This window comes from Sander lucioperca, chromosome 14 (genome assembly GCF_008315115.2).
Source record: "Sander lucioperca isolate FBNREF2018 chromosome 14, SLUC_FBN_1.2, whole genome shotgun sequence".
Taxonomy (NCBI): Eukaryota; Metazoa; Chordata; class Actinopteri; order Perciformes; family Percidae; genus Sander; species Sander lucioperca.
Window position 1 is genome coordinate 20,312,624 of NC_050186.1, and position 20,420 is coordinate 20,333,043.

The following is a 20,420-nucleotide window of genomic DNA, read 5'->3' on the forward strand; positions in this document are numbered from 1 at the left end:
TGTTTGTTATTTTGACCAACTATAGCCATGGTTAGCAACAGCTAAAATTGAGAAGTTTGCTACCTTAATGGTTTTCTACATTACTCTTTGCTAAAAAAAAAAAAAAAAGGGTGAGGAGCGATAAAAGATTCCAAAAAAGAGATTTGTTGACATCAGAATTGACGGAACTGGTAACCAGATGCAAAACGGAACTGGCTATCAGAAACCAATCCAAGTCCCTGTTTTTCATGACGTACAAAATTCAAGTTTAAAGTTGAGGTAGAGAGTACTTATAATGTATGACTTTACACCTCATAATTGTAATTACTTTGGGTTTCAGTTCTACCAACAGAAAAGATATTTTTTTTAGGCATAAAAATAGTCAACCTACTATTTAACATGACACAAGTTGTGCACACGTTGCAGCCTCAATTGAAGAATGGGAACATGGGCCTTCAGGAGCAAATATCATTAATATTCTATTGTGCTGCTGGATGTTATGAAACAGGAAACAATGACAAGACATGAACGAGACACAGGACACAGGACACAAGGACAGCATCTTAATTCAGTTGCAGACAGAGGAAAGCAGGATGGTGCTCAGCTGGCTGTCTATAAAAAGTATAACCCATTGGTATGGAAAAACATGCCCAATACAAACAATTGGAGTGTTTTTTTTTCTAGATATTTACATTGTAAAAAAGGACATCCAGATGCACACCGCACGCACATGCACATGCGCACTCACACACACACAATAGGGAATCTAACAAAAAGGCTATGTAACGTAACAGGCTTTACACTGAATATAGCAAGGACTCGTATTGAAGAAACAGGAAGCATAGATGGAACTGATAGACACACAGATAAAAAGGTCTTACAAAGGAGGATATGACTCAACTCATATTGACTACTGGATTAATAGATCCAATGCCAATGCTTTGTTTTTCAACACTGAATCAGTTGGTGTATTTCAAAAAGTTGAGAAAGAGTTCACTGTTCCACAACTAGGACAACATGTTCATCTTAAGCTGGTCGCACTGATCTCCAGTTTAGCAATATACTGCAAAAATTGGAGCACAAAACCTTTAGCGACTCTAAAAAAAAAAAAAGTGAGCCACCACTTCATCTGGCACTGTCCTCGACCACTATTGGACATTGAAGAAGGGTTCAAACCAGGACACTCCAACAATCTCAGGGCATAACTCATCCATCCCCGGCACTTAGCCACTGCAGAGCTTCTCAAAGAGCTCAATGAACACTGCCATGGAGGTGGGCAAAACGGTGCCCAAAAGGAACAGTCCTAACGGTCCATTCTGTAAGGAATGGGGTGAATCGCATTCGCTTCGAGCCCTGAATTTGACCCTGTCACTTTTGCTGCGATACCTATGTTTTCACCTTGTGAGTCTGTCGCAGCTCTCATCGCAAGTCTCTTCTTTATCTCTACAGAAGGCAAGGCATGTTGTAAGCTTTCAGAAGTTTCCTAGCATTTTCAAGTAGTTCTCCTCTCCTGCTAAACTCAACCTGGAGCCTGATTACAGGAATTTGTCCCAGTCTCCCTATTCCGGGCTAGGTGACTTGAGAGACCGTATGAGGACACTGTGACCAGAGTCACAGGGACAGACAAGGTTATTACAGATGGGTTCTGTTGCTCAGTGTCAAGTGAAATCCTAGCCACAATCCTTATGATTCAGTGTTGTAAAAAAAAAAAATGACATTATTAACCCCAAAAAGAAGATGAATACTTTTCACATTTACTTTCTGGGCAATAAAGAAAACTACCCAACTACTAGATGCATTGCATACTTGATACATTTTAGAGACCCAAATTTCTTGACTGTATACTAGGCCATTTCGAAGAGTATTCTCTACCATCGCTAATATCACAATACGTGAAATAAGTGGCTGTACGACTACAGAAAAAAAATGTGCCGTTACAGGTTAGAAAACTACTTCCTTGAATGACTTTAGAGCATTCAATAAAGATTAAAAGCTGTAAATAAATAAATAAATACAATACATTATGATGGTAAGTGAAACGTATCTGACTCAAGATCCAAGCTCAGAACACGTCTCAGGTCTCTTAAATCTCTAGAATGGTGCATGCAAACTGCACATAGTCAATACTTCATTTCAACAATTCTCTGTTCTAAGATTCATGGGGTGCAGACTATATGCAGTATGTGAGATCTAGCTATCTATTTTGATATGAGGTTGTGAAATAAAGTAAACAAAGGAGAATAAACAAGACCGGAGATGGAAACTGTTCCTTGGAGTTGATGGTTTGTGGCTCCCTGTTCAGCTCATTCCAAAGCAATACTGCTGTAATTTACCATGAGGTTTCCTGTGTGTGACACTGCTGTTTTTGCTCCTTTAAATACTGACATCAAAGAGCAACTCAGAAACATCAACTTTGCACACCTTTTGTCATTTTTGATGATCCAGGCGCTGGCCTCTGGGTCTACAGATGCAAACAGCTGGCCCTCCAGTAAAGGAGGGAAACCCTGAACTCCAAGCCTGATGTTGTCTGCCGTCAGCCTGAACTGCACCTCCTCTTTGGTGACACCCTCAGGCATGCGCACACACACCATGATGTCCTCCGCTGTCTGCTGCCAGAAGTAAATGGGATCTGAGGTCAAACAGGAGAGAAATGTATGGTGCTAAAAGTTAATGACAGTCCTGTGCCAGCTGGTACAGAGTCATACATAAAACATCTAATACAGTGCAAGAGTTGAAGGAAATTACTGTTGAATATTCAGCTACACTGCAGATGGATGACTATTAAAATAAATGAATTATCATCCCGTAAGGGGGACTATGAGGACCGAGCTCACAGTGAAGCTATTAGGCCAATTCTCCGGCACAATTTCACATTTTGACCTGCAGTCTTGTGCAAAATGATCCTGGCAGACCTAAACTTTTTGCAGATTTTGTTGTGCTTCTTGACTTTAATTGCAATTATTCTTTCATTTGATTTAATTTCAGATTAAGGTTTACCATTGACAGTTTTAATTTGTTGAACCTCTAGTAAAATGAATGATATTAAATCACTATAGATATAATATTGAGACCTAAGATTGTCACTTATAATTACGAGGATTTTTACAGAATGGTTAAAATTCACACTGTAATATGGAGCTGAGGGTACTGTCAAGAAAATATAAAATGCTTAGTCGTTTTCAAATCTGAAGAGGACGTTTATACCATTTAGAGGAAGGAATGAGGAGAAAATGAGATCATGGTGGCAACATCAAATTTGCAAACATTTTTGCCCCTTTCATAAACAAATAGGTCATCTTCTGACATTAAAGCCCCTACAACTTTCACATCTTAAGTATGTATTTATAACATTAAATATTCATAACTAAATAAGCAACAATCAACTTTATTTTATTTTAAGTTTAATACTTAAAAACTCATCTGGACTGTGTAGGTTTAGTTTGATCAGATTTGCATAACAGTGGCCCGGTAACATAAGCAAACAACCCCTTAAAGCTGTGTTCAGACAGAAAGCAAAGTAAATTCTGCCTCACATCATTCACATGCATTTGACAGCTGGAACGTTTTTGATGTTAATACCCCCCAAACAGCCAATATACAACCTGAACAAGAGACTCGCCTTCCTGGAGAACAGAGTGGCGGATCTAGAGCAGTACACGAGAATGAATGAGGTTATTGTAAGGGGGCTCAAAATAAAACCTCGGTTGTACGCACGGGCAGCGACAGTGAGCACTGACCATGATCGTGAGGCCGGCGAGTCGGTTTCTGACTCCGTGGAGCAACGAGTGGCAGCCTTTCTACAGTCCAAGGGGATCGAATTAGACTGTAATGCCAATGAGGCTTGTCACCCTCTGCCCCGGAGAAATAACAGTGACAAGCAAGCCATTATAATGAGGTTTGTTAACCGAAAACACAAAATTGCACTACTGAAACAAGGAAGAACGTTGAAGGGAACAGAGGTCTACATGAATGAACATCTCATCAAACAAAATGCTGATATCGCCCGGAAAGCACGATCCTTGAAGAAACAGAAGAAAATACAATCTACATGGTCCACAAACTGCATAATCTTCATAACACTAAACAGAACACCTGAGGAGGCAGATTTGGACAAGTTTCAATGAGGAGCAAAGTGGATTATGAGGTAACTGGAAACACAAGTAAACAAACTCACCTCAAACACGACAAACTGAAAATAATCATTCATCTAGGTCTACATCCGGAGATAGTACATTGTTACCTATAACCCAACTGCTTGCTGATTGTGATAAGCTGGAACTAAAAGAATTTGAATACACTGAACACAATTCACAAGACACTGAGCACGATATCGACCCAGTAAATAACTTCTTTAACATCAATGACCACTGCAGCTATTACACCGATGTTCAGTACAACAAGACCATCAACACAGATCGGAAACTATCAATTATTAATTTCAACAGTAGAAGTCTGTATGCAAATGTTCTCAATATTAAGCAATATTTGCGCCAATTCACAAAACCGTTTAACATAATTGCAATATCGGAAACGTGGATTAATCCTGAAAAAGGTATGGACAGGGAGAACAAGACTGGGGGAGGCATGGCTGTGTATCTGGACAAAAATCTCAGTTTTAAGGTGGTCCAGGAAATGACAACTGCAATAGGAAATTTATTAGAATGTTTAACAATTGAAATCTGCTTCGAAAAGAATTAGAATGTAATTGTTAGCAGTATTTATAGAGCACCAGGTTCCAATATTGAACTATTCAAGGGATGGATGGAAGACATGTTCACAATGTCAAATCAAAAGGTCATGTTCATCTGTGGGGATTTTAATATAGATCTGCTTAATCCAAATAACCACAAACCAACTGAAGACTTTATAAACACAATGTACAGCTTAAGCTTATATCCAAAAATTACTAGACCCAGCAGGATTACATCTCACTGTGCCACGTTGATTGATAACATATTTACAAATATTACAGAAAATAATACAATAAGTGGATAACTGATCAATGACATCAGCGACCATCTACCAGTCTTTACAGTTTTTGATAATGACTATAAGAAGGAAAAGCAGGAGATTAAATTTGAGTACAGACAAGTACGGACAGACGTGGCAATAAACGCATTAAAAAATGAATTATTAAATAAAAATTGGGAAAAGGTATATAATGAAGAAAAAATTGATAAAGCATATGACATTCTTAGGGGTATTTAAATTGTTGTATGATAAAAACTGTCCATGTAAACGAATCAATAGAAAAATATTCAGATAGACCATGGTTAACAAAGGAATAACAAAATGCCTGTAAAAAACAAATTCACTATATAAAGAATTCATAAAAAATAGAACCAAAGAGGTAGAAACAAAGTATAAGAAATATAAAAACAAGCTAACTAGTATTATGAGAAATTGTAGGAAAGAATATTATAGCAAATTATTAGATATTAATAAAAACAATATTAAAGGTTTATGGAATATATTAAATAGTGTTATTGGTAATGGTTCTAAACAATGTAATTATCACCATCACTTTATTAATAATATGATTATTAATAATATGGGTGATGTAGTAAATGGCTTCAATAATTATTTTGTAAATGTTGGACCAAAACTGGCAGAAAAAAATCCATGATTCTCCTGACGAGAAGAATGTTGATTTCATTGAAAATAATCCTTACTCAATATTTCTTTCAGTAGTGGAAGAGATTGAAATTATAGAGATTGTTCATAAATGTGATGATATTGACATGAAAATAGTTAAAAAAGTAATTGAGGAAATTGCAAAACCACTAACATATATCTGCAATTTATTCCCAAGTAAAATGAAAATTGCAAAAGTCATACCGCAAAACTAGAGACAAACACCGCTTCACAAATTACAGGTCTGTTTCCTTGCTTCCTCAATTTTCCTAAATCTTAGAAAAACTCTTTGTCGGCAGGCTTAACAAATTCATCAATAAACACAACATACTAATTGACTAACTAATGAGAGTCAATACGGATTCAGACCCAACAGATCTACATCTTTAGCCGTTATTAAGATAACTGAAGAAATCACAAATGCCTTAGACCAAAAAAAATATGCAGCTGGGATATTTATTGATCTCAAGAAGGCATTCGATACAATAAATCATGACAGATTAATCAGTAAACTGGTGAGACGGCACTGGTGAAAATCACTAACGATCTTCTAACTGCATCAGACAAAGGACTTGTCTCCGTACTTGTCTTATTAGATCTTAGTGCTGCATTCGATACTATTGACCATACCATCCTCTTACAGAGACTGGAACATTTAGTTGGCATTAAAGGAATCGCACTAAACTGGTTTAAGTCCTACTTCTCTGATCGATCGCAATTTGTTAATGTTAACAATAAACCCTCCAATTACGCTAAAATTAACCATGGCGTTCCTCAAGGCTCAGTGCTTGGACCAATTCTATTCTCCTTATATATGCTTCCTCTAGGCAATATTATTAGGAAACACTCAATTAACTTTCACTGTTATGCGGATGACACCCAATTATATCTGTCAATCAAGCCAGACGAAACCAGCCAGCTAGCTAAACTTCAAGCTTGCATTAAAGATATAAAATCATGGATGGCCTACAATTTCCTGATGTTAAACTCAAACAAAACCGAAGTTATTGTGCTGGGCTCCAAACCCCTACGAACCTCATTAGCCGAAGATATAATTACTCTGGATGGCATTGCCCTGGCCTCCAGTACTACTGTCAGAAATCTAGGAGTTATTTTTGATCAGGATCTATCCTTTAACGCCCATCTAAAACACACCTCTAGAACAGCCTTTTTTCACCTTCGTAACATTGCTAAAATTAGGAACATCCTATCTCAAAACGATGCAGAAAAACTAGTCCATGCATTCGTTACTTCCAGGCTGGACTACTGTAATTCCTTATTATCAGGATGCTCAAATAAGTCCGTTAGGACTCTCCAGCTGATCCAGAATGCTGCAGCGCGTGTTCTGACAAGAACTAAGAAAAGAGATCATATTTCTCCTGTATTAGCTTCTCTCCATTGGCTTCCTGTAAAATCCAGGATTGAATTTAAAATCCTTCTTCTGACCTATAAAGCTCTAAATGGTCAAGCTCCTTCATATCTTGAGGACCTCTTAGTACCTTATTGTCCCACTAGAGCACTACGCTCCCAGAATGCAGAGTTACTTGTGGTTCCTAGAGTCTCTAAAAGTAGAATGGGAGGCAGAGCCTTCAGCTATCAGGCTCCTCTCCTGTGGAACCAGCTCCCAGTCTGGGTTCGGGAGGCAGACACCGTCGCTACATTTAAGACTAAACTGAAAACTCTCCTCTTTGATAAAGCTTATAGTTAGGGAGTGAGGAGTTGCAGTGAACGCCTAGACCGGCGGGGCAGGGCGTATAGCTGCAGACACAGCACCCCTGCTTTTCTCTGCTTCTCTTTACAGTCATCAGATTTACCTATCGTATAATCAATAATATAGTGCCTCTCCTAGTTAAGCTGTTATTATTCTAGACTGCCGAGGAAGTTCCTTCTTATGACACGCTCTTTTCTTTTGTTTCCTTTTATGCACATCCTGTCTCAGAAGTGCTTGTTACTCACCTAGCTCTGGGGAGTTTACTCCCCGGAGTCCTTATGTTTCTTCTTCGCCCAGAACATCGCCTCGGATTAGGGCGACACCAAGACCTGGGTCTTGGGTGCAGCTGTGGCTATGGACCTGCTACACCCTGCTACGCTCTGCGATTCCCTGCAATGCCCGGCTACGTCCTGCTGCGTCCACCGCTTCCACCCATGCTCTGCTGTGCCACGCTACATCCTGTACCGTCATAACCCCAACCGTCAGACACCGCCCACCAAGAGTCTGGGTCTGCCGAGGTTTCTTCCTAAAAGGGAGTTTTTCCTCGCCACTGTCGCAATAGCCACTGCTAATGCTTGCTCTTGGGGGAACTATTGGAATTGTTGGGGCTTTATAGAGTGTGGTCTAGACCTACTCTATCTGTAAAGTGTCTCGAGATAACTCTTGTTATGATTTGATACTATAAATAAAATTGAATTGAATTGAATTGAATTAAACTTGAACGGTATGGTATCAGGGGGGTTGTTTTGAACTGGCTGAGAAGCTATCTACATAACAGGCAACAGTTTGTAAAGATGAGTAAAAACATGTCGTCTTGTTTGGACATTGCTTGCGGTGTCCCCCAGGGGTCAGTGTTGGGGCCAATTCTTTTTATTCTCTACATAAATGATTTATGTAAAACATCAGAATTTCTAAAATTTGTCTTATTTGCAGATGACACAAATATTTTTTGTACTGGTGAGGATTTGCAGCAGCTTCTGGAGTTAATCACATCTGAAATGAGCAAATTAAAAAGATGGTTTGACAGTAATAAATTATCATTAAATGTGTAAAACCAATAGTTAAATAATCAAGTGCATGTTAAGATAGATAGTGTGACTATTGAAAGAGTGTATGTAAATAGATTTTTCGTGTGATTATAGATCACAAGCTCTGCTGGAAACCTCATAAAACACGTTCAATCTAAAGTGTCACGAAGCATCTCAGTCCTGATTAAGGCAAAGCATGTATTGGATCACAAATCACTGCATATTCTATATTGTTCACTGGTTTTACCTTATTTAAATTACTGTGTGGAGGTCTGGGGGAACACCTATAAAAGCACATTGCAACCACTTAACACACTACAAAAAAGAGCCAACTTACTGTTTTTACATTCTAGAGCTTTAAAGTTCATTGACCTAGTTGAATTTCAAGTAGCACAAATTATGTATAAAGAAAAAAACAGACTACTAACAGGTAATATTCAGAAGTTCTTTTTTGATAGAGAGGGGGGTTATAATTTAAGGGATAAGTTTAAATTCAAGGTTCGAGCTGTTTGCATGACTATAAAAGTCGCCCCCGACGACCCGGGGAGCGCACGAAAGTGGAACCCAAATTGTAAGGTTGGGGAGGCAAACGTCAGGAAATATCAAAAGGTTTGAGCCGCAGGGTCTGTGGTACGTTTCCGTTGCAAATATCCCAATAACATTGATTGAGTAGAAGGCCCGAAACAGGTCTACGTTGACTATAACCCCCTAATGGTCGATCTTCGCCAAATTTGGTACAGAGCCTCTGAGCGGCATGCCGAACGAGCATCACAAGTTTCGTGTTGATAGTAATTACTACAGCTGAGATATTGCAATCGCAAATATCCCATTTGCATGCATTGAGTTATTGGCCAAAACACATAATCGCTGCTTATAGCGCCCCCTAATGGCGGATCTTCACCAAATTTGGTACAGAGCATCATAGTGGAATGCTGAACAATAATCCCAAGTTTTTTGCTGTTAGCTTTTCATTTAGCCGACATATGATAAAGTTCGTGTTTGGTAGCTAGCTAGGAAATTTTGTTTGGTCGTCAAATGTGCATACTTTAACGTAGCAAAATTCTTTCTAACCCTAACCGTCAGGTCTATCTAGAGGTGCTACCTACCAGGTTTGGTGCAGATCAGTCGCACGGCCTAGGACGAGTTCGAAAAAAAAATGGTTTTGCGCATTGCGCGATATTGCGAAAAAACTTCTTAGCAGAAATGGCCGTGGCCTACATCATGTGATTCAGCTTAATTCAAGGAACATGTGGATGTAAGGTTTTCTAATGTGCGATATGTACTGTGGGAGTTAAAGGCAAAAAAACATAGCACCACCTAGTGGTCCACATGTGTAATTGTTGGTAGGTGAGGTCCGTGACCCCATTGTACATCTACCCTGTAAATTTAAAGTTGTTCACATTAGTGGAAGTGGTGAATATAGACGTGTGTCCCATAGGCCATGCCCACTTTGACCAATCAGTACCCAACTGTAGGGTTGGCCTCAGGAGTGGCCCTAGATGGTACCCATCAAATTTTGTAAAAATTGGATGAGCCGTTCATGACTGACTTTTTGTACTTGTAGCACCCCCTAGAGGCAAATATTCGTAAAATGTGTGGGGGACCTCCAGAGGGTCATGGCAAACAAGTATCTAAAGTTTCACGTTGATAGCATTTATTTTGGCCGAGATATGGCAAAGTTGGTGTTTTCATAGTTAGCTATACAAATTTGTTTGTGTGTAATAGGCGCAATTTTTATCCTATAAAAATTATTTTGATAACTTTTTGTCAGGTCGCTCTGCAGATGCTACCTGCCAAGTTTCGTGCAGATCGGTCGCACGGTCTAGGAGGAGATCAAAAAAGTAGGTTTTTCATAAATCGCGATTTTTCGCGCATAAAAGTCTAGGCGTAAATGGGCGTGGCCTATATCAGGCGATTCAGTTGGATCCAGGGAACGCGTGGATATATGGTTTTTGAATGTCCGGTGTATGGTGTGGGAGTTTTTTCTGCAATAACGCCACCTAGTGGTGGAAGTGGGTCAACTGTTGCGCCTGAGGACCTTGCGGAGTTTTGGACCAGTCCTGAAAATGGCACCCCCCTAACATTTACGGTTTAGGCTGTAGCGGGACTTTTACGCGGAGAAGAAAAAAAGGAGGAAAAAAAAAAATCCTTAGAAAAACAATAGGGTTCCACAGCCCCAGCCCCCTCGGGCTTGGACCCCTAATAATTTACTTAGTTATGGAAAAGGGGTAGGATTAAAGTGTATACTTCTTCCTACTCATTTTCAGACATGTCTAAGTTGGCCAATGTTACTTGTTTATTGAATGTTTTGCTTATTTGACTTATTAGCATATTTCTTTGATACTTGTTTTATTTTTGATATGTCTGAAATAAATTTCTTCATTCATTCAACATATTTTAGCTGTAAGCCCCCTAGTAAAGGAAACAGCCACTGTATCCACTCACTAGAGACCCTGGTTCTCTTATTTCCCCTCCAGTCTCTCTCCTTTATCCTCGACTTTTTCATTTATTAAATCAGATTTCCATTTACGTGACTGCCTCTAAAATTCAAGTTCTGTCTGAAAACACAGTAATTGTTGCTATTTTGATTAAAATATTTCTAACCCCTTATGCTGCACATACCTACTCATGTCCTTCAAACTAGTAAGAAGAGCACAGACAAAAACACAAATCTTTCCTGTGAAATAACCAAAACCCTATCACTCATAGTAAAAAACTTTTGCTTAAAAGAATTTCTCAATATTGCTATGGTAAATAAGGATTTTTTTCTCATGAGCTGCATCTCTTACTTGAATAAAAAAAAATCTGGCACATACATTGATAGTGGGAGATTAAGATCACAGAATTTCTTATGCATATTCTTTTATGTATTATGTAATGGTAGTTGTTATTCTACATATCATGGTAATGTGCTGTATGTGCAAGTAACTTTAGACTGTAGGGAGAAAAGAAGACAGCTGGACGTGTGTGTGAGACAGAGGCGCCACTACTATTTCAGGTTCATCTGTTAACCTCTGACCTCAGACTACAGTAAGATAGCTGAAATGGACGCCAATGGCTGTGTTTGCAACAGGCTGTGTCAGCTAGACAGTTTCTACCATGTTAGGACAAAGTTGTTATGTTCAAGTGATGTCATGCATATCTATTTGTTTTGTATTCTGTGTGTACCCAACCATATATAAGACCTTTGTATCTTGCTACTCAGAGAGAGAGAGAATGGATGGCTACGTAGCAGCACTCCTCTCAAAGTATACAGATTAAACTGCCCTTAAAAGAACATCATGAGTCCGCCTCATCTGTCGTCTGATCCTGCCTCTCATCATCACTACAATTTCTTTATTTCCTACATCACATGATTGTCTATCACTACTACAGTATATATGTGTGTTGCAATCCAGATCCAAATTTAAAACTTTATTTTCCATTATTCAAATAAAAATGTTGAGTGTTGCGCAGTACTGGAGAAGGTATGCTCTAAGTGCTTCCTAGTTGTGAAATGAATAGCTAAAGCAATAACTACAGTGTAATTAGTTACAGTTATGAGTGTTTTAAAACACAGCACTGAATCAGTTCAGGCATTGGCACTCAACTACTTCCTTTATAGACCCTTTTCAAAAACATGATGGCTGCATTTCCGCTTCTCTTTAACAGAGACAAATCTGTTCTCACTATTGCCCACATTTTTAAGAAGCCAATTTTCTGCCTCTGACTTAGCACCTTCACTGGCGTGTTAGCATTCCATGATCCACAATGAAATCATTTTAACTGTGTGGTAATGAATCAACAAAATAAGTTGTCAGAGAGAGAGTTACCTTCTATATATTGTACTGGCAGTGTGATAACAGTTGTATACCCAGAATGAAGCAGAAGTCTTGTTGGAAAATGTATAAGCAGCCGGCCTTGTGTCCTTCTTTAATAGTCCACAGATGCTTGATAAAATTACTTTTGCTACCAGGTACATAATCATAAACATAGCAAACAACTCTGATCGGAAACAGTTTTGCAGCCTTGTGCTTAAATCACATTTTCATAAACGAGTCAGAGGTTGTTCAGTGATAAATATTTCTAAAATAAAGTCCCCTTGAAACCTTTCACCAACAGTCTTTTTCATCTGTTGCTGATCAGAAGGGAGATTCATACATTATTTTCTTTCAGGCTACAGTTTTGTACTTTTCTCTGAGTTCTTGCTCAGGTTTAAGGTTTCCTCTTTTCTGTAATGTAGCTGTGAGGCGTACTTAATAAGAGCAAAATACAGTGACCTTATCACAGAATTAATTCAGAAATACTGTATAGTATTCTCTACTAGTTCAGATAATACTAATCCCCCAGGTCCTTATATGTTGTTTAATTTTTAGATTCACATCCCTAAATTGCCAGAAAGGATGTACCAGAGAGGCCGATAATGTTGATATCCCTCATATTTATCTGAGTTAGTAGACATTGTGCATTCAAATTAAATGGTAAATGTATTTATTTTTAAAAAGTAAAGACTAGGACAGCACTCCAATTCAATTTTTTTTTTGCCACACGGACGTTTCAGGCAAGACAACCTTCTTCAGCATGTATTCTGGCAATTTCACAACCAATATAGACAGGTGGAGTTAATTATAGGTGACTGCAGCCAGCACGCCAAATACATCCAAACAGATGGAACCACAATATTAACTTCATAAGAAATGGGAAAGGAAATCTCATTCTCATCTCAGAAGGAATCTGTCCCTATTACCACCTCTCCGTGGCATCGCCACTGTCTCAATGCCCATGTACTGTAGTTTAGTTCACTCAAGCTGTGACTTTTAAAGTGCCCAGCACCTATGATTTATCATCATGATTATGAATAGAACACTTGCGTTCAAAGATCTTTAGTTTTGTTTTACCAACGGAATTTGGTAAACCACAAATTTAATTTGATTCACATCACATGTGATGTAACCCTGATGTCCACGTCAGTATGGCAATGAAAAAATCTAATTGTGTGCTGTCCTAGTCTTTTTTCTTCTTTTTTTATGATCTACAAAAGGATGATTATTTTTCATTTTTGGTTTCATCTTAACAGTCCTTAAAAAGGAGGCACTTTAGTGAAGAAAATTAGACACTTATAGACACAGCATGCTGAACCTGCAATGTCATAAGTATGTTCTTACAGTATATTCTGAAAGAGATAAAATACAGTCTGCTGTAAATAAAACAAAATTATGATTTGAGAGAACAGATTGCTTCGATCCAGGCCGGCGTTATAACTTTGATTAAAAAACAAACAGAACTATGGAGGATATTTAGATACGAAAGAAAGTAAATATCACTGATTCATACACAGAAAACTCTGTGCCAGTTTCTCATAAACAAAACTCCTATAGAGAAAGCTCTGTGCCAGAACTATGCTCATCTTCCACACTCACTCTGTGATTACTGGCAAAGCCTAATCACTGAAATTGGTCCAATTATGATGCTCCAAACCAACAGACCTGCTCTATATCTGGCAGGGACGTGAGGAACTGAGACATGTTCATTATCACCTTTTGTTGTCGACTGAATCAACAAAGAAACCAAAGAGAAGGGGAGAGGGGAGCTGCCAAATTATTTATTTAATTTCCAAATATTCTCTTCGCCTTTCTAATGTTCATCATTTAAACATTCTGTTGGCTGAAGTGCTGTACAAACACAATGCCAAACCAACACAGAACTAATCTACTTACATAAATGATCCATAGTCACTCTTTAGTACTCTTGGCATTTATACCGTATATATTTATAAGTGAAGTGTTTTTGTTTTCCTGGGATGATCATATTTCAGAAACTTTTCCAAACATTGATTTGGACGCATTCTCTATCTATACAGTATATATACGATATATCAGCAGGTCTTCTCCATCAGTGCACCATTAAGTCACCATCTCTGCTCCCCCATTTGCATCTCCTCTCACATCATTCTTTGAAGGCGCCTCGTCTCTTGACATCTAATCCACTTCTCCCATTTGGAAAGGAGAAAGGCAGAGCGCTGATAAAAGGATTGGCTAAAAAAGCTGCCATTATTCTGCTTCTGCGCCATCAACAGACACACTTTGCCCTGTCTCGGTCACCTGAGATCTTTTTTATATCTTTTGAAAAAGAGGGTAGCTGTTTGTCTGCTCGTTTAGAGGTTGTGAGCATAAAAAAGTGTTGAAACAGGAAAAGATATTTAAAAAACAAACAAAAAAAAAGTTGGATATGAACATTTGGTTCAGTCCAGACACAGGATCATTCTGGTGGTGTGAAAACCACCACAATGATATGGTTATAGAGGTAGTGTATATGGAACACAAAAGTAAAGCCAAGTCAAGAATCTAACTTGAATCTTAAACTAATCATACATAGTTTTGGGCACTTCCTTATTTCTGTTTTTTGCAGTCTGATGAGAAGACTGACACCATTCTCATGTCTGTAGGTTAAATATGAAGCTACAGTCAAGAGGCAGTGAGCTTAGCTTAGTTTAGCATAAAGACTGGAAACAGAGGGAAACAGCTAGCTTTAGAGCCGTTGGTAGGCTAACTTCTTTAACTTTGGACAGACTATAGACACCTTTGGCCAGACAAGCCGTTTCCCAATATTTCAAGTCTTTATGCTAAGCTAAAATAAGCTAAGCTTCCCCTGACCTTACCTTCATATTTATTGTACAGACATGAGTGGTATAAATTTTCTTATCCAAGCCTCGGCAAGAAAGCAAATCAGCGCATTTCCCAAAATGTCAATCTTTTCTTTTAACGGATTAGAAATAAAACAAAAATGACAGTCATTTAACAAGTATACAAAACAAATACTGTTTTGTTCCAGTCTCAAAAATGTGAGAATGTGATATTCACACTGTTGGGTTTTTGACTGTTGGTCAATGAGCAATTTGAAGACATCCCTTTAGGCTTACGTAACAGGCATTTAATCAATACTCATGACATTTTTAGACAAAACAGTTAATTGAATAATCAATTATTTAACAAATATGTTAATTAATAATATTCATAAATCGCAAACCTAAGCATTAATCCCAAATTCTCACTCTTTCACTGACTAAACTAAACAGACACTTTAATGCACCACTGCTGTTGAGGGAATACACACAATGTCAGTATGAGCAGTAATAAATGGCCTGGAAATGCCAGATCTGACAGAGACCCCTGTCTGATTAGGAATATTTTGCTGCCTGCTCAGGCGTTTCTATGGCTACAACCCAACTCGTCAGTTTGGGCCTCCTAAATGTAATGGGCAGAAGAAGCCAACGCTGCTTGACTGAAAACAACCAGAAACTCATCACAAAAATGCCAAGAAATGAGTGGTGTGATGATATATCTTTCATGGAGGAAGGCGGAACAGCAGCTCGGAGCGCAGAGGACGTTTGCATTTCACTTTGTTTCAACAGTTTTACAGACAGTTTCAGGCTATGATCTTAACAAGAAAAAAAAGAAAGAAGCCACTTTTTGGCTATATAGATATATAGATCAATGCCAAACCATGTCAAAACCTCTTTTAGTGTTTTCTCAAATTCTGAAGCATGAGTCAGTGTCAAAACTTCTGATATAATAAACACTATTTCGTAAATAGTTCTGCACATAAAATATTTCAACAAAGAGAGCTGCCTGAAATTTATAGTGATAAAAATAAAAAGCTGCAATTGAATTTTTCTTTGCAAAGGTTACAAATATTAGCATACTAATATGCACATGCTTGTACACAAGGCTTGACACATAATAGGTTAATTATGTGGGAAAGCGGTCACTTGCAGTCACAACCACAGAGAATTGTTACCAAACTCTGCAGCTCTAGGTAAACTTTTGGCCTGTTTTAGTTCATTGCTATGGTTTTATTGCCTGCAATTTCTGCTCTCATTAACCCTGTTTCCAGCTGCAGTAGGTAACTATTTTTAGCAAGAAAAGTGTCAGATAAACCTAATGTACACTATCTACCCAGCACCAAACACTATACAGACAAAGTTAGCAACTAGCTGTTAAAGGAAGTGAAGCATTAAGCAGCAAAATATAAAGATATCTTTCCAAGGAGTTGGTGGTGACGTAGTGGTAAAAGGAGAGGGAATAATGGATTTGAATTTGTCAGAAGGCAAAAAAACATGAGCGATAATGTTGCCCAGTGTCTACGGACTGTACATAGAAAGAGTAATCACAGTACCCATAACAACTCTACAAAAGGGACAATATGCGAGTGTTTTCAACTTGTTGTGGAGATCGTCTCACCCCATTTGCCTAAAAAGAATTACTGCAGCTTTAAAATGAATTTGCTTGAGTGTTTTTGGAGAGCTTTGGTTTCTAACAGAAAATAACAGGGAGGGGCATGGCTCAATAATGTATTTTAAAGTGTCAAAATAAATGGTGGAGTTGTGATGTAAAGAAAACAACCTCTATCCTAACCACAGTACTTTCTAGTAACTTTCTAGCAGTGTGCTTGCAGATTTCTCCGCAGCACCTCTGACCCACCTGTCTTCTCCACCTCCATGGGCTCTGGGTCAGGCAGCTCCACAGGACGCCCGTCCACATGTGTGAAGGCAAACGGTTTCTCCGAGGCCACCATTAACCCCTTCCCTTGTGGCTCCACCGCTGCGTAGTGAGGCACCGACTTCCCCCTGAGGACCCTCCTCTTCTTCACCTCATACTTCTTCTCCTGACCTGCATGTGGAAACCAAATGATACAGTGATACATTGAACTCTGACACAGTAACAGGATAGTACATTTATTTTCGAGCTTATACCTACTACCAACAATACATAATCCTTCAAAAATTCACCGAGCCCCTAGTCAACTCAGTGTCATGGTAAGGGAGAAGCCTTTCATAAGATCACGGATTAAAGCATTTGTTTTTGTACATGTTTGCAAATATTGATTAAATAGTCTTTAAGAATACTACATGGATACATGCATATTGAGAATGATAATACTGGTGATACCTTGAATTAAAACATATTGTACGACAACACTGAGTTAGGAGACTCACATTCCCCTCTACAATAATATTTGATAAACGAACAACCGAAAAATATTCTACAGCTGGCAGATATCAGAGGGCTGGATCTTTAAATCCAACTTACTGAGGAAGGGACTCTCAAAAGGCTGCTTAAGTTTTTGTCTTTCCAATCTTTGAATCATTAGTCAGGGTGTCTTTCTTTCTCAGCAAGGGCCAAAGACTTTAATGAAAATTCTCCTTGCCATTGTTTTGCTTTAGAATCTCATCTGGAGCACAATAATTAAACCGCATTAATGGCAGACCATGACTAACTTCCTAGTATGGTTGAATTAACAAAGGATTTCTGTCGTCTACTGGGTATGAATACTGTAAAAAATGAACATGAAAATGACATAACAGGCTTGAAATTTAAATACTAATTCAGATGATTCACCTTATAATGTTTGACACACTTGTCTTATTTCACTTCATGCTCAATTACTGAAATGATGATAGGCCAGTACACCACCCACCATGTCCTGCAGTGTTGGCGACTGTGATCCACTCAAGAGACACCGAGTAACCACTCCCTTTAGTTTCCTGTGGGTCTTTCTGGATGCGGAGCAGCAGGACCTCTATGGTGTGGACTCCATCCTGGACATGTGAGATGCTGTGGAGGATGGTGAAAGGCTCCTCCATGTCTTCACTAAACAGTGGCTACAAGTAAAGAATTAAATCTGTTAGCTGGCATTATTGTTAATATGATCAATCTTTTCATACAAGTAAATGCCAGATGTGGTCATCTGTGACAGAGTTATATAAAATGAATGGACATTCAACTCATACCAAGTGCACAAAACCACTGACTAGACCTGGAACAACTGGCCATTATATCGTAAATTAATCTCCAATCATTTCAGCAACTGAAAGTCATCTAAGTAAATTATCAAGCAAGAACAGTCATTAGTTTCAATTTGTCAAATGTAAAGATGCTTTATTCTGTTTTATATCATTGTGAATTAAGTATCTTTGGGTTTTGGACAAAATATTTGAAAAAAAAAAATGTTTTTGATAATGACATCTTAATGCCTTCACTATTAATTGATTCATAATTGGACAGAGCGAGATATATCATTAAAATACAAAAACAAGATTTAGATTGGAAATGATGCTTCCCACATTTTCAAACCTTTAAATTGAGCTTTGACCCTCAAGAAGGCACTATAGAGTTAAGAGCCAACAAATATGTGTCCAGGAAGTCGTTACTGCCAAATACAGAGAGGATTGGTGTTTCACAATGCATAGTGCATGCATAGTCTCCTTTATTCCCTCTAACAACATTTAACAATTTTACTCTATATTTATATTGACTTTTTCAACTGCATCTATGTTTTTTTAAAGTCATGTTTGGCATGTTGTCTTCAATTATCTTTGTAATCTATGCTGTGTATTAAACTAAAAGATAACTTTCCACTTTGGAGAAATTAAGGTTTCTAACTAAGAGAATATCCAAGATACAGAAATGCAACAGAAATTAGTGCTTAGGAGTAGGGCTGAACGATTTTTGAAAATAATCTAATTGCGATTTTTTTCCCAAATATTGCGATAGCGATTCGATATTCGATTATTTTTTTAAGCTCTTAGTCTTCTGTATTTTTCAACAAAGAATAATAATATAATCATTTATAGTATGAACACACAATTACACACTAGACAGTTAAATAAGTAAAAATATAGTATATATCTATATATACACACACACACACAGTGTAATTTTTTACAGTGCACAGAGAGGAGCTGCCTCCAGCCCCTCCCCCTCGTGAAGTTGCGTGCTGCCGTGTGCACTTGTTCAGACTGAGAGGCTATCGTTGCGTTAGTTAGTTGCTGGTGTTCTTGCCATGGGATTAACTGTACTAATAAAACTGTTGAAACACCGCGGCCACGCTGCTGTGAAAGCTCCCCGAACGTCATTTATCAGTCTGGTTGTTACCCCTCTCAGTGGCAGCTCCTCCACTCCATATCTTTATAACGGAGCTAACCACTAATCAGAGCTAATCGTTGCCAACCGAGCCTTGAGTTCTGTGTGCCTGTATCCATTAACTGCATGTATAGACTCAAGCCCGAATAAAACCCTTCATTTTATTAAAAAGGCCGTAAAAGTTTTAAACTACAACTCAGAGTTGTTTGAATGACAGAAATCAGCTCAAGGTACGGCATAGCGTTAGCGTGCTACTTGATGCTTTCTCTGCAGAGTGCACACTGATTTGCTCTCGCGAGTCATGTGACCAAATCGCAGCCTTTGCGATTAGGAAATTGCGTTTTAACATATCGCGATATTATCGCAAATGCAATTAATCGTTCAGCCCTACTTAGGAGCAAATATGTTGCCAAAATGTAGAAAGAGATTTACTTTTACATTTGATCAACCATTTTAAGTCAAACTTGGGTCAATTTGGTTAGTGGTAGGTCTCTTTAAAAACTAAATATATCAGCCAGCTACACATGCAAAATATTTCCCCAACAACCTGAAATCAAATCACTATAACTATTCAGTATTCATATGATGCATACACGGATGCACAGGATCACCTCTGCTTTACATTATCTGCTGACAGCGACAAGACTATAGTATTTAAATAGTAATGAGGAGCGCATCTTATCACCCCCTTGTAACCAACCCTTACCCAAATGTAAAATGTAAAGCTTTTGAGTTTAGAAGTGTCAGTGCATCTGAATATAAAACTTTAGAATAGCCTTGAATTCAATAACAAAAGGATTCATCCCTGCATCATCCTTTTAGGCTGTAACAGATGCTTTAATGAAGGCCACAGCATTAACTGTTAGCATCAACTGGCTTTAAATGGTCTATAATGCATATTTGTCTGTATTGTATAAATAAAATGCTAATTCAAACTAGTATTTCTAAATCAGTGTCTACAGCTGTCTGGTTGAAGAAGGTAATGTAATGCAGAGAAGCCCGACTGCATACAAATACCTGGTCAATGAGTCCATTTATTACCGATATCTTCACAACACACACACTCTTCTCTTAACTTCACATTGACTGCTAGATTACATTGCAACAGATACACTCAATATCCTAACGAAAGATTTCTAAATTATGGAAAACACACAAAATATTTTG

At 38.2% G+C, this 20,420-nt stretch overlaps 1 protein-coding gene across 1 annotated transcript in view; it reads right to left on the reverse strand.

Moving 5' to 3' along the window:
* nudcd1 (NudC domain containing 1) overlaps positions 1–20,420 on the reverse strand; it is a 43,790-nt gene that overhangs the window by 14,793 nt on the left and 8,577 nt on the right. The window contains exons 4-6 of the mRNA XM_031295690.2: positions 17,809–17,992; positions 16,812–17,000; positions 2,401–2,608 (exon numbers count right to left, since the gene is read on the reverse strand). Coding sequence (XP_031151550.1) covers positions 2,401–2,608; positions 16,812–17,000; positions 17,809–17,992 — 581 coding nt within the window. The remainder of the gene's footprint in view (positions 1–2,400; positions 2,609–16,811; positions 17,001–17,808; positions 17,993–20,420) is intronic.